The sequence below is a fragment of the Cyclopterus lumpus genome, chromosome 17 (assembly GCF_009769545.1).
Source record: "Cyclopterus lumpus isolate fCycLum1 chromosome 17, fCycLum1.pri, whole genome shotgun sequence".
In the NCBI taxonomy this organism is placed as follows: Eukaryota; Metazoa; Chordata; class Actinopteri; order Perciformes; family Cyclopteridae; genus Cyclopterus; species Cyclopterus lumpus.
The window spans coordinates 14479604-14504067 of NC_046982.1; the positions used below are offsets into that span (position 1 = coordinate 14479604).

The following is a 24464-nucleotide window of genomic DNA, read 5'->3' on the forward strand; positions in this document are numbered from 1 at the left end:
GCATAGGTTGGACTTGAGGAACGCTCCTCGCCTGCCGACGCTTGAAGTGCAAACGGTTGAAGGGAGATAAAGTAAATGTATTTATTTTGTTTGGAGGTGAAACCGCCAAGACTCCTAGGAGATGATCTCCAGAATGTAGAAGACCAGCTCCATGACCACCGGGCCCTCGCTCAGCTGACACGCCCCGCCGTGGATGACGGGGATCAGAGCGCTATCCAGGTCGCTCAGGTACTGAGGCAGAAGCGGCTGGCCGTTACTTCCTGCCAGGTAACCCACCTGTAACAATGAGGACCCAAAAAAGAACGCATTTCAGATGCTTTTTAGAGCGACAGTCTTTCTACATTGTGTGCTTGCTTGCTTATATAATTGGAATAGTTGCTCCAATCCCTGGGAAACAACCTCCTGACACGTTAATATTTATATTAAACATAAATATAAATATTATTTATTTAAGATTGCTGCACTTGGATATTGTGCCTATCGTTTCCTTCAATCTGAAATGAACAAGACGATAATGTCTGTGTATTATCTGAACTGTCCCACCTGGTCAGAGTCCAGTGTGACCCTCAGTCCCAGTTTGGCCATGCCGTCCTCCTTCAGCAGCTTCAGGTGCGGACAAAGCGCCACGCAGAAAGCTCTCGCCACGTTCTCCGTCAGCCGACTGTGGTCAGCCGGGTCGCTCAGGCCGTTGGGTTGATCTTCACTCTGGAGGAAAAACACCTGCGAAACAGAAACACTAGAATATTTTCACTGCTTTTCAAAACAAACACATACCCCTCCAACAATAGCAACAGCATGCAATTAAGAGAGTTAAACATCCGCCTCAGAGCCGTGTTTTTGAGAATTTGATAATTAGTAAACATTGTGGAAGAAGGAAATAAAATTTCCTTATGGTGTCAACTGCGCTGAGTTAAGTTTTTTTCTTTTACAGATAACAGCGAAAGAAACTAGGCTAAAGCTGCAGTAGAACATACTTTGCATCCATAATGTGTAATGTCAGTAAATCAGACTTTTTTTTAAATTTTTTTTTACATACTTCTAAAACAAACATTTATTTTCTTACTGATACTCAGTGAAATGATGAGTTTGAGTGTCAGCTGTTTACCTCCGTCCAGCGGATGACTTTGCCGTTGGCTTTGAACTCCGAGCCGTGGAAGATCTTCACACTGACGATCGACTCCATAGACTTCCCATCAATGGGACTAATGACGCTAAATAACCAGAACACACAAAACAACAGTGTTAGTTAGAGCTTATGATTTTAATAAATAAAATGTCATAGTATGTTGCCAAATAGTCATAAAATTTTTTTTAAAAAAAGGTTGCAGTGATTTTGACCTTTTACCTACCAAAATATAAATCAGTTAATCCTTTGAAATTTCAGGTTCACGAGAATGTGACAGACGGGCGACCGAAAACTTCCAGCCTCGACTGGCGGTGAGGCTTAAAAATAAAATAGTAGGAGGCCATCATGATCTGATTGTAGCGGACTACAAACTTGTTCACATGTAGTTCCCAGGATAATCTTTCAAACACTGCTCGTGATTGCGCTACATTCAGGAACAGTCTCATCTCGCACCTTTTCACATGCTATGACAAAGTCAGAATGAATGTAAAGGGACAGTCCAGCAGATCGCTGTAATGAAACACTTTTGGTTTCTGGCAAACGGCATCAAACTCAAGAGAAGAAGAAGAAGGGCCAAGGCCAGATGAGCATATACACGATGGAAGACATCTCCATTTTCAGGAACATGGTAGACGAGGAGACGTTTTTGTCCGATGCCAATGATATTGCAATTCTTTTATTACTCAACAACAATTCAAAAGCATTGCTGTAAATGCTGAACTGTAAACAAGTCACGGATTCAAATGCATCATCAGTGGAGTCTTGGGATTGGTTCACTCGCTTCACATGAAATTGTCTTTTGTCAGATGGACATAACCAGCCAGCTTGTCCCGTTTCCTTCACAACATTGGGATTCATCATTCCCAGATGTATTACTCCATCTTGAGGTGGGAAACAGATTTCTGATCTGGTGAAATGGGGGTTAAAACAGCTGCTGTGCAGATAATATTCTGCCAATGAAGGGATAAAGTACCTGCTGAAAGGCCTCCATTATATCAAATAGTGAAAAGTCACATTTAATTTGCAGATTTTATCGAGACTGCTGTAAAATTGATTGGGTTGGTCTTCATCTCAAAGCCACGTCAAACCACATCATTCCACCTGGCTAAGAATTTCCTCCAGAGCGCTTCCCCCCCGAGCATACATAATGAGTTTTTATAGCAAAGTAGTAAAAGCAGCGGTTGAGAGGCCATCAGTTAAATTGTCCGTGACATAAAATAATCTCTTTCATCTCCCTCTCCTTGTCTGTTCACCAGGTCTCATCTGTTCCAGTCTCAGAAGCAGGTTTATTGCAAAGTGTGAAAGTGAAACCCCAGGAATGGCCTACGGCTTTATTTTACGTACATTTCAACAATACAACAAACATATCGAGACAAAACGCGACTCCCCAAAACACCATCGCAGCGCCATCTTTTCTTACCCCTTGTTGAAGTCGTGGTCGTCCTCTGTCCACTGGATGTGGACGAGCTCCTGGTTCTCCTCCTGGTCCGCTTTACCGCATGTGATGGTGAAGTCCTTCATGTCCCTCAGGGCTTGACGTAAAGAGTCCATGGTCTCCGCTGTGATCTGGATCATCACACCATCTAAGGGTGGAGAGAAGAAAAGATGCATTCATTTGATGAGTGCTGAAACAAAAAGTTAATTAATCTTGTAAGTAGATTGACAGAACTTTACTCGACAATTTCGATAAACATTTAAACGTTATAAAATGAAAAGGGGAAACCACATGTGAAGATCAGTTTACTTCATGAAGAGTATGATAATGCCATCAAGGTTGGTGACAACTACGCAATAAGATTGTTAAAAATTGGCCGTGTGCAGCTGGACAGTCTCAGTAGAGATGATGCGAAGTGTAGCATTTTGCATCGTTTAACCAATACCAGGAACCACAAGTCGCCTGCTGCAAACGTTTACCTTTTTTCATTCTCCGAGTCCATCATTGGCAAGACCCAAACATCCCTTTAAGTCTGGTTTCAGCTTTTCACTGTGAAGATTAGCTGTAACTTGAATATCTTTGAGTTTTTGTACTGTATCCTTGAGCTTCAGGAAACTCAGGGGCTTGAATTAAAGAATTTTATGGACAACACAAATTTGAAAAATAACCAGGAGGATAACCGATAATCATAACTGTTAGTAGCCGATAGTGGCGGGAAATATAATTTTTTTTCTTCTATCTTTCAGTTGTATTAAATATCTGGCAAATAATTGTGCTCCTGCACATTGATGCAAATTACAACAATATAATAAATATTGGCATAAAACAGTCTTTCATTGGTTTGCAATATTTCTATCATAAAACATTTGTGCAAAATAGCTATAAAAATAACTGAATAGCCAAATCTTTGACAGTTGGTACCTCCAACTCCCTAATTGCAGCTTTAACCATTAATTTGTGGCAACATGGGCCTTATTATTTGTGAGGTAACTTCATACAAATATTCCAAACCAATATTTTACAGCCAAGATGACTTTGGTCACATTTCTCACCTTCCACAATGCTGGTTTTGGCCAAGAAGCCCGACGACGCTTTCAAAGCACCACTGAATACAAAGAAGCAGGCTCCAGTAACTGTAGAAAAAATACAAAGAGGAAAAAGAATCACAACTCAAAGATCAACTACATGAATTAACAATTAAATCAAGGTCAAATAACTTTCAGGCAATCAGGAAGGACCAGAGATAACAGGAGGAGGATCTTCAGGCAAAGTGAGCGCTCCAGGCAATTGGATGGACATAAAAACCAGACTGGGTGAGAAATAAAAGGAAGTGTGGTGAAATATGTTTCTGTCAGCACCTTTGCGAGGCTGGTGATGGATGCTGATGGCCTGCGTTTGGTAGTTCCCGTCATCGTTCTGGACACACACCAGGTGGGAGTCGGCCCGGTCGTTGAAACACGCCCCCATTGCCAGCACGTGTTCGTTGGACTTGTTCATTGCCTTCATCAGCTGCAAGGACAAATAATATCCATGTCTAATTAAGATGCCCTTTGGGTGTGTGAGCTGAGAAAAATGAGTTTAATACAGGCTGCCTGGTTAAGCCTTATTGCAGTGGGCTTGTGGGTAAAGTCATCGAGTTGAATGGGATGGCATACAGATGACAGATTGTTAAGAAAGACATTGACATGGTGGGTGGGTATCAATAGTTGGAAGATCCCACATAATAACTCTGCTAAATCCCCCGCGTCTCTCTGAAGCAATGTTTTGCAAATCAGAAATAAAACTAAAAATCTGGAGCACTTTAACCACTTGCTGCGCTAAAGGCTTGCCTGCAAGCTGTTGAGAAACGGTCTCCTCTTCACATTAGTGGGTTCCCATCTGTTATCTCTCCCTCTCTCTCCCTCTCTCTCCCTCTCTCTCCCTCTCTCTCTCCCTCTCTCTCCCTCTCTCTCTCCCTCTCTCTCCCTCTCTCTCTCTCTCCCTCTCTCCCTCCCTCTCCCTCTCCCTCTCCCCCTCTGGTCGAACATTCATTCACACCTTCGAGGCAGCGGCTTTATAACAAGTCGGCAGCCCACGCTTAATGTTCAGCTGCAGGGGAGCCTAATAGGAGCCTCCGCCACTGATGTCATTAGTGTGGTGGAGGGTTTAATTTTTTTTGAGAGAGAATTATCTTTGACTTTAGGGAAAAGAATAAAAAGCTCAAATGTGCAACATGAGACAAGTAGAAAGAAAGTGGAGCTGTTCCCTCCGTATCTGAAATACAAATGTTTGAAGTAGAAGGTTTGCAGATATAGGTTGCTTTGACAACAAACCAGATTGACTCGTGTGAAATGTCAATTTAAACTCTGGTGTGAACTAAACGACTGGACCAAGGCCACGTGAAAGGAAAGCAAGGTCCCACGTCACTTCCAATTTTTTGCACCATATTTGTAAATATAAATATATACAGTCATTCTAAATCTTAAATTCAAAAGCTAAGTAATGCTTCAATCCATTTGGTTTGTGAAGCATCAAGGAAGCAATCTGAATAAGCAGAATAATAGAGGATCATTTAGTACTGTGCATGCCCACATGTATGGACACCAGACTGTGCCAGTGTAATATTGACTGCCTAATTGAATGGTGTGACAAAACAGTTCTTATAATCGGAACTAACAAGACAGTGGCACAATTTTCTGTGTATTTTAGTAGTTTCTTATAAAATAAAATAAACATAGCTATCACACCGTAACAATGCTCTGGTAATATTAGGACAAAAGAAGCCTCCGTGTTCAACATGACTCATAACTTAAGCTAAAGAGAGCAGTGGGCAATACGGATAAAAAGTGAATTCATATCATGAATACAATAAGTGTATTTAATGGAAAGAACAACCAGATGGGGCTGTCCGTTTCACTGGTATGTGATGTTGTCATGGTGATAACAAGATGCAAGACACTCACCTCATTGTAACGATTACTGGGGATCTTAATGCTCGTCCTTTTTACCTCCATGTCCATAACCAGACCCTTCACCACCGGCAACGTGTACTGGTAGTTACGGAAGTCCTAAGACAGGCACGAAAAAAAGGATGAGGACAGAAAAACTGTCATGGAAATGTAGATGTTCATATTATTAAATTTCATGTCTGTGAAGGACTACACACAGAATGCGCTACATTTTGGAAAATGTGTTTAAGGCCAATATTATTTTTCAGATGCATAACTCAGAGCTCTTCAACCTTGAAAATAAACAATGAGAGAAACAAAGCAACTTACTGCGAGCAGATTCATGATAGTGTGACCAGTCTCTCCAAAGAGGGGTTTTCTGAAGCGAACACTGAACAGAGGACACGGATAAACTGGAAAACAATATGTTGTAGTTGTTAAATCCACAAAAGAACTGTATTCTACTAACATGTGTTGTTTTTTGTAATGTCACGGCTACTTATTTTTTTTTCCCCATTCATTAAGCGTCTCATTCAGTTCCTCAGCAACATGATGCTGGTTGAGTAATCGTTTTAGGTTGAGTAATCGTTTTAGGTTGAGCCTTGGTTAGAAAAGGTTACAGAAAGGGATGTTTTGATTTACTTATCTTATTAGTTAGAATTATTAATCCATTTCATCCGTTTTTGTAGGAGTTTCCAGGTTTTTTTAAAAATATTTACTGCACAACTTGTGTTTGCCAAGTTTTCTATTCTGTACACTCATAAATGCAAATGAACTAAACGAGAGAACACACACACACACACACACACACACACACACACACATCTCCCCCCCCCCCCCCTTCTCCAGCAATCAAAGCTCCTTTTACTATTTTTAGCCTCATCTCAGCAAACAGCTGGAAATAAGATCTCACCATCTCATTAGCAATAAAAAAACAACAAAAACAATCTCAACCTCAATCTGCAGTTCAGCGGGGTGATGAGCAACCCGGACTCCTGCTGGTCATTGCTTAAGGTAAGAGGTACCGGTGTAGAGAGCGACACTGTTTGTGTGGAGGATTAATTTCATGGTGATGGGGGCATTTTGCGTTTAAGATCCTCAACTGTATGTGGCTTTGTTAATGTATTCTATTCAAGCTCGCTAGAAGCAGACAAGAGGCTTAGCAGAGCCAGGCGGCGCTCCGTGCTAGCAGCTCTCGCTGTGAGAAAAGGGGATTTGGTGGAGATAAAACTTCTCACAAGACTTCCTGGTCCATGTGAAACGCTGTGATAAATGTATGAGAGCAGGCTGGTTTGATGTCGACAGGCTTCATCTAACATACTAAGCTTTCTAGATCAAGCTGGATCTTAATATTTTACTCTCCCTTTCACAAAATTGTACTTTGTGACGTTTGGTTCCAACATGCTACAGAAACATGCACTCTTTGTTAATCATCTTGCTGGTCTATACCAGTGGAATATTACACAACCAAACTACAAACTGAATCATTGCCCTCATAAACTTTTTTTAAGTTTATGTTAAGTTTTGATTGAAATATGAACATCTACATTTCCATGACTGGAAAAAATATTTGTCTGCTTATGAAAATCATGTGATATGATGGAAAGCTCCAATACAGCTACCAAATGGACCTTGAGGTGAGATTGTCGTTTCCACAGCCAGGAATTAATTTAGAAACTCCGTTGTTTTGTGGGACAATCATGTTATTGTATCGTCTTTGTCAATATAGATTGTTTTGCACTTGCAACTAAATTAAGTTTCTTTATGGACACTGAAATGTTATGTAAACTTAGACTGCATGTCAACACTTTGAAATAATATTAAATCATTGAATTATACTTAATCACTATACAGTTGTGAGCCCCAGAGTACTGTACAGTTGTGCACTCACATCGGTACTCTGCGCCCAGCCTCAGCATGAGGCGGATGGGGAAGACCTTGGCCCAGGGCGTTTCCCACTTCTGCATCAGGATACCGAAGAGGTAAGGTGGGTTGGGCAGCAGCAGGTCCTGCAGTGACTGGAAGGAGGGGCTGATGTAGAGGAAACCACCATGCTCCTTACTGCCCAGGAAGCTCTGCGTGAAGAATGAGTGACTCAGGTGGCTCAGCACGTTGCCTTTAGGAGACGAGAAAGAAGGGAGAGAAGTTAGTGATATAGGAGACGTGAGTAGGAGGAGGGGTTGGTGAAATAAGAGAGGGGAAGGCATGGATAGTTGAGGAGAAAGGAGTAGTGATATATAGGAGTTTGGGGGAGGGTTCATTTTCATGAAAATGAACACAAATGAGAAGCAAAGGAGAAAAAAAAATAAAATAAGACAAACCAGTATCATCTGAAAAGAGAGGTCAATATGAAAGTGAGTCTTAGTGTTTACTGTATGGATAAATGCTCTTGCTTATTCTGATTTTAGTTCTACAGCAATGAATACAACTTCTTCTCATCTTTATCGTATCTTGCCTGTTCGCCTTACAGCCTCGTATTACCAGAAGAGCTTCATGTTACTAATTATCTGCAGGAGGAATCACTTGCTTTAGATGCCACATAACGCAATAATGACACTACAAAGCTCAGTGGCAGGGACTTGCTAAAACAAGCCCTTCTTCCCAAGACTTGACAGACAGCGAGTTAATCAGAGATGACTCACACAATATGTCTCTCTTCCTCCAGCCTGAAACTGCCCCAGTGTGAATATGAAAAAAGGAAATAGCCTGAGGGGAGCGAGCCATCAAAGTCACCCGATATTAGCCGATTTTGCGCCATAGCATACGGAGTTAAAAACGCACGATAAGCGTTGGTGAGGTGTCAAGCCTGGAGGGAGGTGACCTGACAGCAGGATGCTAATGTCTGCACCACTTTTCATGAAAAAGGCAGAGACTCACTTCAGTAGCAGTAGACAATAACCTTGTTTCCAAATAAAGAGAGGACGACATGATATACCGGTCGTCTCTACGGAACAAAGGAAAGAAGAGCATTTTCCCCATAGATTATCCTACATTACTTTCGGGTTTGCTCTTCTTTAACAGGGCAACATCTGACAGGTAGACTCAGCCGTTGACAAAATTACTAATGAGCTGCCATCAGGCGTGTATGGTGGAGGTGGACTAATTTCACAGTGCGCCACCTGGTGGAGCGGTTGGTTGTGTTCTTACCACTGAGGGCCTCCTGGTAGAGTTGAACAAAGTGGGTGAAGATGTCTTTCGGTATGGTCTTCTCGTCAGGTAAACACTGGAGCAGAATGACCACCTCTGCCTGGCCAACGGCGTGCATGCCCTTCGTCGTCACGTACCAACACTTCCTGTTTACATCTGTGGGTTAAAAAAAAACAAGAAGATTAGTCTGTCACATTGGACATCTACAGGGTAGTTACCAAGTTACATCAGAGCTATAAACATTTGGTACGACTCATGTCAAATTTGACAGTTTGCCTTGTGTCTGAATAAACAGTTTAAATCAAGCCATGACTGCAAATCTATTACTTAACTATCTCAGACCTAGCAACTTAATTCTAACGCTTCCAACCCAATTCTGAATTGAATGCAGTCAGATCAACATAAAGGGCATGAAGTGTATAACATTGCATCAATAAAAAGTGAGAAAGATCAACATTTTAATTGAGAGAACTCATGTCCAATCTGTCTTTAAAGAAGTGGTTTCCCTCTTGCAATGCTAAAAAGCTTAGATCTTAAATTTTCATACCTGCAAAGTGCATGGATGAATAAATGAATATCCAGCAAAGCACTTTACATACAGCATGAGAGCTAATAGGAATTAAGAGTGGCAATTTAACGTTGTGAAATTCTGTTCTTGATCACTGTTGCAGAGCAGATTATGCAGACAGTCAACTCTCCCCAACTGCCACATTACTGCGACATGTTCCTGTAGGTCCATGCTGCACAACATCAGGAGAATACGTCCCCTTCTCACTGAGAAGGAGGCACAGGTTCTGGTCATCTCACACCTAGACTACTGTAACTCCCTCCTGGCAGGTTTACCTGCGAGTGCCATCCGACATCTGCAGCTCATCCAGAATGCAGCAGCTCAACTGGTCTTCAACCTAAATTCACCCACACTACTCCGCTCCCTTCAGGTCCCGTCTACATCCAGGACATGGTCAAACCTTACACCCCAGCACGTTCACTCCGCTCGGCATCTACCAATCGACCTGTAGCTCCGTCACTAAACAATGTTTGGACTGTTTGCTGTCCTGGCTGGCTCCTCAATGGTGGAAGGAGCTCCCCATTGACATCAGGACTGCAGAAAGTCTCTAAAAGAAACCTCTTTTCTGACTACATCTTGAATAAAAACAGATTAGCACTTCAATGGCACTTACTTATAGTATTTTGTAGTTTGGCTTTCTTGAATTGTACCTTCTTGATTCTTGTTTCTGAGTTTGTACTTGTGGTTGAATGCACTTATTTTAAGTCACTTTGGATAAAAGTGTCAGCTAAATGATATGTAATAATTATACAATAGGTAGCAGAATTCCCTAATAAATTACTCAGAAAACTTGAAATCACTGAGAAGTGATCATCACTACATATTCTATAAAGGGTTATAAAAGAACATCCACATTATAAAAGAACATCCACATACATGACATAGATTTAGACAAAAGTATAGGGCAACATTTTTATGTATATAGTAAAATATGTGTTTTCCTTAGACCATCATTCCTTATGTTTTGCCATGCATTATTAAAATACTCACAGTTGACAAGCTTGACCATGGCAAGCAGGTTAGCGTTGAGCACGAAGACCAGGGGGTCTGGACTTCCCTCCTCCAGCTGCTGCATAAGGACGATCTCTGACGGCCTCTCCTCCACTGCATAGTCTGCAGGTGGGGTTGAGCACAAGAAGGAAAGGGTGGAGGGAGGGAGGAGCCGAGGTAAAGTTAAGTAAACAGACAGGACGAACCGAAGATGGGAGCGGAAATGTCAGAGTGAGTATGATAAAGAAGTCACATGTGAGGTAAGAGAAGGTAATGGTGATCAGACCTAGATGATAGTGACCCCTTAAAATTATTTTCATCATCATCATCATCACTGCATTCCCATGAACGATTCCCTCTCTTCCCCCCCGGCAATGAGTGGTCGAAACATGAGCCATGATACAGAGCACATGTAAAACACACTTAACAAGCACAAACACAGCAGCTGACAGAGCAATGAGAAGGCAGCAGAATGGTGAGGATGAGGGCAAGCACCTGTGATGTGGCCTCCCGTACCTCCTTTGACTCCGGTGGAGATGAGGATGGGAGGGAGCCCGTCCTCCGGGATCAGACTGAGGGAGCTGCCCACGGGGCTGCCCACTGGGGCAACGGGGGTATGGGCTGCCTGGGGGTGGAGAGGAGGGGTGGGGGTGTAGGGTGAGATGTAGGCACAGTAGGAACCTCTTTGTATCAATGGTCCACTATGACCCTGTTAATAGTGAACTATAGAAGTCCCTTTACCATAAGTGAAACCGTTGGTAGTAAAATCTAATTAATTAATTACTGAATATGCCAGTATAACTTTCATGCTGTTATGTGAAAGTCCAATGTTATACCCAAGTTCTGTTTGCATAGCATCAACCAGATTGATGGATTCTGTTCAACAAGTCCAATGAGTGTACAAGCAGCCCGGCCAACCAGAAGCAACCAGATTCAACTTGCTGTTTTGTTATTTGTTGCGAGACAAACTTTAACGCAAGCGTTCCAGTCTACTGGGATTTCTAATTCTGATTAAGCAACCAAGGAATGTTTCCTTGAAAAGTCTGTGACCCAGCCAGTAAACCACCAATAATCCCACAGAAAGAGTTCTTTGTGCCTTCAGAGTAGCTAATATAACAATAACAAGCTCTCGTAATAGTGTTAGCTGTGGTTGAATGTTTTTTCGTGCCAAGCCTACCTCTGAGGATTCAGAAGTGGAGGATTTGTTTGAATATGTGGAGATAGCCAGTGACTGTGACGAGGTTGAGCTGGCGGTTGGGAGTTTGGGGGACTCTGCGGTGTCTCCGTTGGGTAGCACCCCATCAGCGAACCACACCCTCCTCTGCTCCCGTGTCAGGCACCCTAAAAAAGGTGAGAGAACCACAGTGAAACACCATAAGGTTATGTAAATGAAGACTGTATGTAAACCCTCATCAGAACTAGCACTTAAGTCAAATGTAGTGAGGACAGAATGACACTGTAAAAAGGTGCAAAATAAAAATGCTGCAATTTATTCTCGGTAAAAGTTGTACCCTCGTTGCCAGCCGGTTTCAGGACTCCCACGGGCACCATAACGGTAGGAGGAGGGGAGCTGAGCACCCCAGAGGCCTGGGCCTGCTGCAGGGGGGGGATGGTGGAGCAGTACTCTGCTGGGTTGTTGGGGTTCGGACTCTGGTTGCTTCCAGTGGCCGGCGTCTCCCATGATTGAGCTGACAGTCAGAAAACACAATCAGGAAAAATGCATTTTGTTTAGTGTAAAAACTACAGATTGGTGAAAACCCCTTTCTAGCAATATATTAAATCCAACATAAACAGGTCACATGTTCAGGATGGGTGACAGCTTTCTAAACAGAAATAAATAAATATGTATTTCTGTTTAGAAAGCCAAGTCTAAACAGAAATATATATTAGTAATAGAAGTATCAATTAACTACTACAAATATAAAAAAGATGTCACAAGTATATTGCTTTTAAACTTCTTTCTTCAGCAGACAAAATTAGTTTTCATGGTATGACAAGCACATATAATTATTTAAACCCTTTTCTTGCTCTCCATCACATTATTAATGATGTAAAGTTTGAATTATAAATTGAGCAGCATCTTCAGTTGCATTTATATATAAAAAAAGGTGGACATAAAAATGCAACATACAAGTCTACTTGCAATGATGCTCACCACTGGTTAGAGCAGAATGACAGGTGACACAGACGCGAGCCTCTTTCCTGTCCATGTACACGAGCCGGCACTTCAGGCTGCAGCACGTCGCACAGAACACCTTAAAATACACAAGACAAAGAAATACATTCGTACCACATTCCTACAAAAGGATGAGCCCACCGAGTAAGATTTCAACACATTATTTTACTTAACTTGGAGAATGGATTTATTTTAAAAAGGTGAAGAATTGAAAAGCAGTTGGGATGTACTGTAAGTGTGTTGCAAATGTGCCATTTTATGGCTATTGATTGCCTGTACTCTGCCGGGGCTTCAATGAGCTGCAGCTGTGCGCAGGGCACTTTTCATTTATTGCACCTCATTACACATCATTATCCAGTAACATTCAGATCCTAACCGCACCATCATAAACTGGTTCGTGGATCTAGCTGTCTGGTCCCGCAATCGGCCCCGGTGGTGGTGTCAGTATTACCGCCGTGCCAGCTCCTCTCTGCTCAAGTGTCAGAGAGTAGGTTTGTTTACCACCATGGGAAATAAGGTGGCAGTTTGGAGATATTCCAGTGCCATGTCAGCGACCATATCTTCATTTTAAAGCATTGTGCGGACGCCCGCTGCATGTGTAGCTGGCCATAATCCTCGAGAGCTACCCGGACACCCGTTTATCTGCAAGGAAAACCCTAAAAAAAAGGGAACTCATCCATCTATCTATCAAAGCACGTCATTTGCTTTACCTCCTCACCAAAGCTCTTTTAATAATATTGTTTATGCCTATCATGCATTTTAAAAATTGAAATTAATTTCTCATGTTTTTCTCCTTTCATGCCTTATTTTGGTCTTTTGTTAAGAAGCTCTTATTTATCTTATTTTGTTTGCAGTTGAGATATTTTATTTATGTATAGTTTATTTTAAGATTTACTGCAAAATGATGTTAGCCAAAACATTACAGATCTTACAGTTTGATGATTCGAGGTAAGTGTGTATAATAATATAAAAAACATAATGTTGCTACAAAGTAATCATTAGTGCAGTTTTTAAAATCAAGGATTTTGTATGTTTTGCTTTCCCCTAAACCTACCTTGAAAGGCCAACATAATTTGGTAATTCCCAGAATGCCCTTTGACAAAACCCCCAAGAGAGGTGTGAACATTTAGGAGAACAAGCAGCTGGAGAAAGCAATAATGATAACAGCAAGCAAGCTGTTTGGCAAGAGTTTTCAATGTCATGGACCTTACTCTTAATGCAATTAATATCTCATGGATGCACTGCATTCTGTTTTTTTTCACCTTTACAAACTACTGTGAGATTAGGAAATGTATACATTATTTTGTCGGATGGATTTTTGAATGACTGTTTAAAATGTAGCCTTTCATTTGATGCTTCAGATAAGATCCTTTTTGTAAGTGTAGCTGCACTTGAGTGACAGCACATTGTCTAATTATTAAGTAATTATAAATACACAACCCATAACTGATGCAATGACAGAATTGGCCTAGAAATGCCAGGTTGCTACAGTCTTTGTTGCAAGTCTGACAGGGTTTTAGTCGACATGTTCAAGTAAAAACACTCCACTGACCTTGCCGCAGGCCCTGCAGTGGTGCCTCCTCTTGGTGAAGGTGAACTTGACATCACATTTCATACAGACAGGAGCCTGGGAGTCAGGCACCCACACAGGGGCAACTTCCCCCAAGGAGGTGACAGGTTTCCTGCACAGAGTGCCCTGTTGGCCTGCTTGAAGGTCATTGTCTGGGCTCTCCGAGGGCATCGGGGGAGGAGAGTGGACAACACCATCCCCGTTCACCCCGACTGCACTCTGATCAAATCCATTGGGTGTAGTTTCAGAGGGCGTACTTCTCCGACACTGGTTCTCCTGGTTTTTGTTCCTGCTGATGGCGGCTGGGCCAAGCTGATTTTGGACCTGACCCGACAACGGCTGTGGGATTTGGAGCTTGAGGCTGACCGGCTGCTTTGGTCGTGCACCTCCGTACGGTACACTAACCGGCTGCAGCCGATTGTTGTGGAGTTTTGGCTGGAGGCTACCTGACCCCACTGCTCCTACATCGCTGTTCTCTTGCTTGCTTTCCTCCATTTCTTTCTCCTCAGTGACAGAGTCCTCTTTTGAGGGGACGGGAGAGGGAGACAAACCCTCCTCCACCTCTTCTGTCTCCTTAAGTTTGGAATGGTTACCGCTCTCCTTCTCCAAACCATTGGGAAGGCTTGATATCTTGAGGAGTTGGTCTATCTGTCCATCTGGACCACATCTCCTCTCCATCTCCTCCACTCTTACCCTGTCCGTAGGAGATAAACCATTCACCTCCACCTCACAACCAACCTGAACATCTCTCCCCCTATTTAAGAGAATATTTATCTGCTCCTCTTTTAAGTTTGCAGTGAGTTTTTCAATGTCCTGCAGAACAGCAGCACTGGCCCCCTCTGTGACATGTCCCCCATTTGGTGTTGTTAGTTGTACATTTGGATGAATTTTCAGAGACAAAGTTTCATCTTCGTGTCCTAATTTTACCTCAAAGGTAAAGTGAGTGTGATTGACAGCGGCGCCTCCTCCTCCTGCCGAGGCAGCTCTCTCCTCCTGATGAGGTTTAGCCTCCTGGTCAGAAGCACCGGGCAGGTTGTCTGGAGGAGAATGTGTCTCCTTGCTGAGCCCATCCAGTTGTGGGCTGGCAGGGCAGCCATTCTCCACAGCAGTACAGGCCGTCACAGGGGGCGGCGAGAGGTCGTCTGTGCCCACCAGTTTGCCGATGTTGGGCTGGAGTAGGGGTGGGCTGTGGACGTCTCCCGGCCTCTCCTCCACCCAGGGTGGAGGTTCGGGACTGGGATGTCTTTTAGGATTGCTCCCCAGGGAGTCGCTCGACAAGGAGTCTGGGGGAGTTTTGAAGGGCAGCGGACTTTCCTGCAGACTGAGGTCTGCGTGGGCCAGGGCAGGGTTCAGAGAGAGCAGGTGGGCTGGCGGGGCCAGGATCTGAGTCCACTTTGCATCCGAGAGAATAGGATTGTCGGTCTCATCTGGCAGAGAAAGAGAGGAAAACCAACCATTATTTCCATCTCATGTTGCCTTATTTGAACTTACAGTAGTCTTTATGTGAGGAGTTGAAGTGGGGCAGTTTTTGATCCATTGGTGGCTTTGCTACACTTTGCATATAATTTGGTCAATATCTTGTCACCTTTTACCCTCATTTTTGGAAAGCATGCTGGTTTATCACATTGAAGACATGAAAAAGTGGCTACCAGCAAAGAAAAAAAGCAACTAATACAAAAGATCGAAAGAGTTAAAAATGGGAGGAAGAAACCAGGGGACAAATTAAGAAATGAGGTTGGCATGGAATAGGAAATTAGTGTGTAGATGGACTGGGAAATTTCGAGAAAGTGGGGCAAACGACTCAGTCACCCCTGGGAGCCATCAGTCAAGCAGACACATGCTTTGTAAAACAAGCAGAAATTCTTATGATATTTATTCAAAAGGACTTTCTCACACTGTAATGTCAGCTACTGTGCTCTCCTCCTTCCACTGGAATTTATGCTAAGCTGTTTTAGTATGTGCTGAACCAGGTTCAAGCACACACACACATTCACTCAGAGTTAATCTGCCAAGCTGGATCTCTGGCAGAGGACACACAGATAATCACTCACAGCCAAAATACACACTGAGCTCACAGTACCATCAAAATATGCCGTCTGTGGAAGACTGGTATTTTTCTGCGGTCATCATCAGCCAGACTGTTTGGACTGGAGAGCTCAGAGTCTGCAGATACACAGCTCAGTAATGTGTGTTATCTTTACAATAACCATAAATAAACTCTTTGAAAGCGCTTTTAAAAAAGGAAAAGGCTCCAACACAATTTATTTACGTATTGTGAGCATTAAGTGTGAAAAAAAAGAAGAAAAAGACTATTGTCTTGCACCAATTACACAGTTTCACACAAGCCCAAGGGAAATTGATAATCCAATTAGTCCTATTCCCTCTCTGCCCACCCTCAATCATTAACTGTATTGTATGTTACGCCAATGCATTGGGTGGTGGCTGATTGTTAGAAACCCTGATGATTTACTCATGGGTTACATAACCTGACCACAACTTCTATACAATATCAATCCCAGACAAACCTTGTCCCATTCGCCATTTCTCAAGTACAATGACTCATTGTTTGTTCCCGTCTCCACAACCATTTAAAAGAAATTGGCTCACCTTCGTTCTGCTCAAACTCGTCCAGCACCTTATCCAGGTTAAAGGCCTCGGCCTGGAAGTAATTCTCCATGGGTCAGGAAGCTCCACCCTGCCGACGGCCGTGTGAACCTAGTCACACAAAGAACGTGTCCTTAATACCTAGTCCGTTCACATTCCCATACTGTATGCAGATGCCCCCATCATGGCCTGTATCATGTCTCACTTTAATATGATTTAAGTGGAAACATCCCCTTTAACTCCTGTTCGTTCCTACTCCTCATTTCCCTCCCATGCCAGTCTTCTCTTGTGATCACTTTGAACTACAGCGATAGATTGATTAGGAAGATTATGGAGTAAATTATATGACCTGGAATATAGTGACAAGGTGACATCCAGGATACAAATTAATACCATTTTCAAAATACTAAGAGAAGGGGGTTCTTAAGCTTTTTATATATACAAAATACATGGCTGCATCCTTTATGAAAAAAAAGGAACACACTCAACCAATTAATCCACAGGTGACATCGTTGCATCTTTCTACAAAACCCCCCAAATATTCCATTTACATTGTTATAAAACAGAAAAACCAGCTAATCACTGCCAGAACCAGATCATTTCTAAATCAGCTTTGCTTAAAAAAATGTAAAAAAAGATAAACAATAACTCAAATCAAAATAGTTGCCGTCACTTTGGCTCCATGCGACACATCAAACCAAATGACGGTGTATCATTAAGAAGCCATGGTTCAGCCACCTTTTCCTAACATAAATGGTAGGAAATGTCTTTTTGACCCCGGGGAAAAGTTCCTGTATAAACATGAAATAAGGCTCCGAGTCTGGTCTCTGTCAGACCTCACCTGCACAGAGGTCCTCCCCAGCAGTCCCGGGTGGTGGTTTTTTTGTCAGCAGGTTTCCCTCTCTGTTCTCACTTCACCCAGTCTGGCAAGCGCCCAGCACCCACACCTTAGACATGAAGGGAAACACTGATCAGTAAAAGAGCTTTTGGGTTTCGGACTACTGGTTTGATAAAAAAAGATTTCACCTTGAGCTCAGAGAGGGGCATTTTTACAATATTGTATACCCGAAATGATTAAGCAATGATGAAACTAATCGTTAGTTGCAGCCGTTTTTTCAAGCATATGATACACGCATATGTTGAAATGAAGAAAAAAAACATCACATCAGACAGCTCAATGTCTCCTCCCATCACGCTGATGATGAATTAGAACAAAATGTTAGATAAATACGGGACTTTAATGAACAACACGTTCTTAATTTGATATTAAGTACATCATGCTTATTGTGTGTACTGCACATGACCATTACATAGTGAACCAATACCATACACACTCGACGTCGACACGGCAATCAGAGTCATGAATGGAAAACAGCTGAAGCCTGAATCATTGTACAGATAACCTGCCCAGTCTGTCCTTGATGATGAGAGGACCTTGGAAAGAGAGTGTGTTTGTGTGTGTGGGGATGCAAATGAGTAACAACCAGGCTGAACTACAGGGTCATTCTCATAAGGACAAGCACGACATGGGATTACACTAGAGACCAGATATTCCGCAGAGCGAAGGCTTCGAAGAAAAGAGCAGAGTCAACACATTTTCCGCTTAGTTTAAGATGCAAGCATGGACATGACGTCAGCACAAAACAGTGAAGGCACAGGACAGGAGGCTACACATGTAATGTGTAGTGCGGGTCATACCATTCCTGCCACACCGGGGACGAGGCTGGAGGAAACACTGATGAGAATTGCACCAACTACAAAAAGGCTACTTTAATTAAAGCCCTGTTTTTTTTTTTTTTATTTCATTCACCAATGTATTATTTATGTTTAAAATATTCTTAATTTAGTGCATGTTACAACCCTTTAGGCAAGCAGTCCAGATGGAGCATGATGACACAATAACTCACTCATGACATCACCGCTCACATACAAATTCTATAAATATTTTATATGATCACTTTTTTTGTAATCTACTCTACTGCACGATACACTATATTCATGAATGAAACATTTTTATACATGTGAGAAACTCAAACACAAGATTAAAAAGGTCAATCTTACTTCAAAATAATTATTATTATTTTTCTAATTCGTGCAATTCAACACACTTTGGTCGGTACAGTTTTTGGTCTCTCAACTTTTAGTTGCAATTTTAGTACACGGTGGCAATATCTACTTTTTTGGTACAGATATCTTTGAAAAATACAAACCTGATTATAGTTTGTTTACAGAAGCAGCAATACAAGACCTTTGCCTCAAAGTAGTTTTTAATGGGGTCACTACGTCCAGAGACGTTGCAATCCATGCCCAGCACCTTATACGGTTTACCACTAGGGTGCCCCATAAAATGGACATTAACATTTTATTTCATCAGGGTCTACCTGAACAAACACACACACACACACACACGCCTGCATGAGGACAGGAGCCCGTCCCTGATTAAGATTTAATTACTCTGCAGAGGCGGCATTGAATAATGCATCTTTAGTCGACGTGCGTAAAGGAGTTGTATTTTTAGACATGTAAATTTGGGAAGATGCTTTAAAGGAGACATATGTGCATGAGAGAGTGCGTCAGTCAGCGAGTTTGTAGGACTAAAGGAAATTGGTCCTCCAGCACCATGATTATACATTAATATAATGTTTTGTTCCAACATGCTGCAACTCCTCAACTAATGACGAATCAAAAAATGTTGTTTGACCTGAAGTAAAAGCAAGAATAGCGAGATTGTTGTAAAGACAGTGGAGCTCACCTTACGATTATTATAATTGACCTATAAACTATTTTTAAGACTAAACCAATGACAACCTAATATCCAACACAAATTAATAGAGCACATAATATTGTCATGAAGTTGCTTGTGAATCAGACAAAGAGACAAACTATTAACATTTAAATAATATAAAACACTGTGAAACCAGCAGTACAAGTAAAGCTGCGATAAAAGGTTTAATTTTTGTAGCCATGCTAGTGCACAGCTTGAGGGATGCGGTCGATCCACCACTTTGGTCCAGACTGAAATATCTCATCTACAACTGTATGGATTGCCATGAAATTCAGTACATACATCATCAACTAATATCCCCTCAAGGTCATTTTGTCACAACTTTGGGGATCCTCTTTGAGTACCACGAAAAGCGCTTTATAAATTAAATGCATTATTATTATTATTTAGCTCAAAGCGCAGCTGTGACAAAGTACAGCCTCAAAGAGAACTTTGCATGGCTGTGGCCTCAGAGTCTTGTACGACTTAAACCACTAATAATAAAAACTGGATACGTTTTGCTTAACTTATTTAACCAAGCCTCATTTGAGCGCTACCTCTGTCTTCAATACTACAAAATTGCTTTCTTCAACAACATCTAACATTCATTTTCATTACCGATTAATCTGCTTTGATGTCCTTGTAGATAGTACAAGGACATCAAATTACTTTTTTTGTCCGACCAACCGTCCAAAATTCAAAAGGTATTAGATTAAAATGGTATAAAATAGAGAAACGTCCCTCACACTAGAGCAGCTGGATCCAGGGAGTGTTTAGTGTTTGATTTGATCAAAAACACTGCACGGATAATGAAATATGATACATCTTAGTGTTAAAATAATGATAGTAAAAAATCATATATGAAAAAAGGGCAAAACATAAATACGGGCGTTGTGTAAAATGGTGTAAACATATAATACACATAACGTTTACCGACAAGACCAGACTACCCTATTTTTAAAACAAGCTAATTGCAGTTGGTCCCCATACAGTACAGCCGTGCTCCAGCCTCCAGCGTAAGCCAGACATGCTAATAATGAAATGGCCTAACAGACTACTAACAGGATAAACCATGCCTGACTGGACATCCTGGCATGGCTGTCAAATTAAATAAGACAAGGGCATAAACAGCGAGAAAGCTCGAACAAACTAGAACGTTACAGCAGTTCATTAAGTCCTTGCTGTCAGAACAAGACTGTTTTCTGTTGTCGTTTCCTGTGAAGGAGCTGCATTCACTTCCTCACACCTCAGGTGGAGTTACCTTTCAAATAATCATTGACGTTTTGGTTAGGTTCATGTCACATATATAGGAGGATGGAGCTAGTAGATTATTATATTAATTATATAGAAAGTAACTACATTTTGGATTTGGTTTATATGAATAATACTTTCTCATTTTAGGTTGGTTTATTTTCAAGAATTTGTTTGGAGGTTTCTCGTTTCATTTGATTGCCTATCGTTATTTCTGGAGATCCACTTCCTGCAAGAAGATGGTATTTTCAGTTCATAAATGCACTGTGTTCTTCCATGTTATGGTTGTAGAACCTTTTCACAGCATACATGGAGGCCTACTATTGTTTGATTTAGTGCATCGGGGAATAGAGAGCTGCAGGGGTGACGTAGTCTTGTAGGCCATCCCCAGAAGTTAGAATTCAACTGGTTCCCTCGTCAAGAAAAGCCAATGGGATTATGCCTTTGGATCTTTGATTGTTAAATAAATTAAACTCTTTGGAAAACTTTTAGGATACTTGCATGATTTGTTTCGCAAGTTGATCTTCAAAAATGAAAAACACTTATTATTTTTGGGCATGAAGACAATCAGCATAAGTAAATAGCAAATATTAAGACAACAAACAAACTGCACCACAACGAGGCTGTAAAAGTTGACTAGTCCGCGTGATGACATTTTGTAGTCTCTTTTTTTAAGACACGTAGAAAAAGCTTAAAATTCACACGGTGTACCTCCATATTTTATACCGCAGAACAAAAACATTAAAAACTCCTTATCTTGTGCCATCTAGAGAACGAAAACGCATTCAGAAAACACATTGATCTAATTTCCAGGTTTTCGGACTCAGTCCTGCAGCCATTTGGGAACTTCAATGTGCCCCTTATTTTACAACACTTAGGTGTTCTTCAGACAGCACTTGAAAGTGGAGCTCTGACCTTTTGTCTCATTATTGGAAGCACAAGGTCATTTTTTTGCTCAGAATTGTTTCAAATATAAGTCAAAGCTTAAGACTAGTCCTAAAATCAATCAGTTGTATTCTTTTGGGCTCCCAAACTTCAGAGTGGGATTTTTTGGAGGTAGGTAGTAATAAGTTATTTTTACTACTGAAAACTTCTCAGAATTGCAAGCTCACATCCTGATAAACAGCAGTTTTAGATCCATACCCGAGACAAAGAGACGTATTGCTCCAGACGTTGTCTACTCGGGGTGAACACAGGAAACCTCAAATGATCACTTCCTCTCTTTAAGAATGGACTGACATCACTTTCTAACAACATGATTGCATGACTGCGTGACACATTATTACGTAATGGTTGAAGCCGTGACTGGGAGGACACTGGGAGTTGTCCTACCTTCTCCTGTAAGACTATGTGTCATTCCATTGCTGCTATAGATCTAAGAAACTACTGGAAAACACATTTAAAAAAGAAAGAAAGAAAGAAATGCCACAAGTTTGCACCCTCTAAAAAGGTCACTCCCTCCTCAATTAAAAAAGGAAAAAAGATCATTTCATTGACAAGAAAGGTTGAAATGGTAACTCTGTAGAGATTTGAAGGTACAAATAAAGAGAGTGGCTGTCCTCCTGTTACAAAGAGCTGCTCCGCTTCACAGCAAATGTCAAAAGCTATTATCATCTTTTTTTTTCTCCCTTAATGTTTTGATCTACATTTAATAACCACAAGACAGGAAAAAAAAATTGCAAGAGGAGACAGGCTGTTGGGCTGCCATCAGGGAGAGACTTGTAATACTTTCTGAAAGCGTACAGTAACCTACATCTAAGACGTCTCTGCACAATGAGAGCTGATCTTTACATGGGGAGCCTGTTGGATCAGTCTACTCAATCACCCCCCTGTGTTTCATCACTGATTGAGGATGCAGTGAGATAAAGATTTAAAAAACTAAAAGTCCTGTGTGTTTTACCTCCAGGTTGGACAGTCAGTCAAGAGGGAGTCATAACGTCTTAGCCTTTCCAGATTATTTAATGTCATCTGATCTGGCTTTCTCTTCAGTGACAAATTCATTTGTATTCCTGACTGGTGATTACTATTCAAGGTGGCACTGGGATGGGCCCCATTTGGTCTTCGTGAATCCACCTCCAGAGCTTGACTAGAGGCCATGAAACAAAACGATGGGGTAAATGCAAAAGAGATTGGACCAACAACCAACTCTCAAGAGCACAGATAAATGGCCATCAGCTTAAATTATGCAACCATAAAGTGTCACTGTGGCTGTGGCTGCTGCCTACAGGCCAAACAGCCTCAGATGGTCCATATCAGTCACAGGTACTCGGGGTAACCCCACGGGAAACCACTCTGTGGTATTAAACGTGGGAGGTTATTTCCGAACAGCGACACAAATCAAACACAGCACAGGTTCTGTGAATAACTTCATAGTTAACCTAGGTTAGTTGCATTAGCTGGGCTGCTAGCTGAATCCAACGTCCACACCGAAAAGGCCACAAGGAACTTTCCAAAACAGTTTCTCACAAGGACGACTGAACAAAATGGTAAAACAGTTTTTTTTTTTTTTTTAAACATAGAGACTGAATAACACCACTGTACAGCAGCAGGACACACAAGGGACTCGAGTAGCTAGAAATGGCTCCAGCGGTTCAGCGGGTAGTCGTGCGCCGAGTGACGGCAGCGACTTGCTGCTCGCAACCGCCGCGGACTCGGCGGGCTTCGGGGCTAACGGCCACTTTTTTTAAACGGTCATTTGACACGCATTGCTCCTCCGTTCGCTCAGCCCGTTCCTCACAGTCACTGGAAGTACATCACCACCCTCCTCCTCCTCCTCCTCCTCCTCCGCCGCCGCACCGCTCGCTTTTTTTTTAGTCAATGTTTAGCTACCGGCTCGCAAAGCCGCCCGCGTTAACGTGTTGTGTAACTGAACGTGAAACAGTGTTACCGTAACGCCACCTTTTCCTCGGCGCGCCTTGCCGTTTCGTGACGCGAGCTAAACGGACCGTGAAACACATTCCGCACCGACTTCGGCGGAGTTGATGGAACACTTGCCGTTGCAATGGCGGGTTTGTAACGTTCGGGCACCAACAGACGTGTGAAATGTCACGAGAACAGATTCAGTTACTCACCGGATGAATCCTCATCTTTACGTGCAGCCCCACGCAGCCCTCTGTCAGTATCCGTCATACTTAATCGCCTTTGAAGGCTATTTTGAGTATCCTCGTGAAGAACCTCCGCTGCCGAACTCAAACAGCACAAGTCGGAAAGTACAGTCTGCAGTCTACCGTAGTTGTGCGACAACACTCGAGGATCCCTCCCCCAAGGTTTAATATTGGGAAAAATAAGGAGAACCAACAAGACACCCAACATGGAGATACACTGCTTCCGGTTATACATCTCAAAATAAAAATCCTATTTGTAAATGTGTTGCTACACTAAGCATTTAAGTGTTGGGAGACGTATTTGGATATTTTACTTATGTAAAAGTAATACTTCATGAAAATATATTATATGAAGAAACTATGTTAAAGTAAAAGCCTTGTGTGTATTTATATTTCTGATTATAATGTGTGTATATATGTTAATCTGAAGTGCAGAATTGTATGGTTAATACAAAATGTTCATGATTATGGCCATGATACTGCACGTCCATTATGTCCGATTTCACCTTCGTTGTGCTGAATGATGTTTGTGCAGAGGTGCTGAGCCTCATGTGCTAATCAGTAAAGGAAACATATTGTGCCAATACTACATTTTATGGAAAACATATAGGACAACAAATATCATAAGAGTACTTTTACGCATCTTAAAACATCTCTGGGAAAGTACATAAGAATGATTAAATAAATGTACAGCAAGCAAAGTAAGAACACAAATTATGCAGCAGTTGCCACCTGTTATATTATACATTTCATTATTTGATTTCTGTTACTGATGCATAAACCGGTGTGTAAACCGGTGAAA

General features: G+C 41.8%; 1 protein-coding gene across 2 annotated transcripts; it reads right to left on the bottom strand.

The window, feature by feature from the left end:
- Window positions 1-56: 56 nt before the first annotated feature.
- Window positions 57-23841, bottom strand: zfyve9a (zinc finger, FYVE domain containing 9a). Of its 2 annotated transcripts, none has more exons than XM_034554685.1 (19): window positions 23630-23841; window positions 17385-17490; window positions 16547-16654; window positions 13922-15366; window positions 12349-12448; window positions 11705-11881; window positions 11371-11534; window positions 10689-10818; window positions 10194-10316; window positions 8636-8791; window positions 7380-7604; window positions 5819-5901; window positions 5504-5608; window positions 3920-4070; window positions 3614-3694; window positions 2547-2709; window positions 1106-1211; window positions 544-720; window positions 57-276 (listed from the first exon to the last, which is right to left on the bottom strand). In XM_034554685.1, exons 3-19 carry the CDS (start codon window positions 16614-16616, stop codon window positions 115-117), a joined length of 3618 nt encoding a protein of 1205 aa, XP_034410576.1. In that variant the 5' UTR covers window positions 16617-16654; window positions 17385-17490; window positions 23630-23841; the 3' UTR covers window positions 57-114. The 2 variants fall into 2 exon arrangements, with proteins under 2 accessions (XP_034410576.1, XP_034410577.1); XM_034554686.1 differs by lacking the exon at window positions 23630-23841 and adding an exon at window positions 23446-23564.
- Window positions 23842-24464: the final 623 nt, after the last annotated feature.

Coding starts and splice junctions, on each gene's coding strand:
- zfyve9a (XM_034554685.1), bottom strand. CDS start 16,616: ATGGAGAATTACTTCCAGGCCGAGGCCTTTAACCTGGATAAGGTGCTG. Junction 11,882..12,348: donor TCATTCTGCTCTAACCAGTG/GTGAGCATCATT, acceptor TCTGACTGTCAG/CTCAATCATGGGAGACGCCG. Junction 3,695..3,919: donor CCATCACCAGCCTCGCAAAG/GTGCTGACAGAA, acceptor TTTTTTCTACAG/TTACTGGAGCCTGCTTCTTT.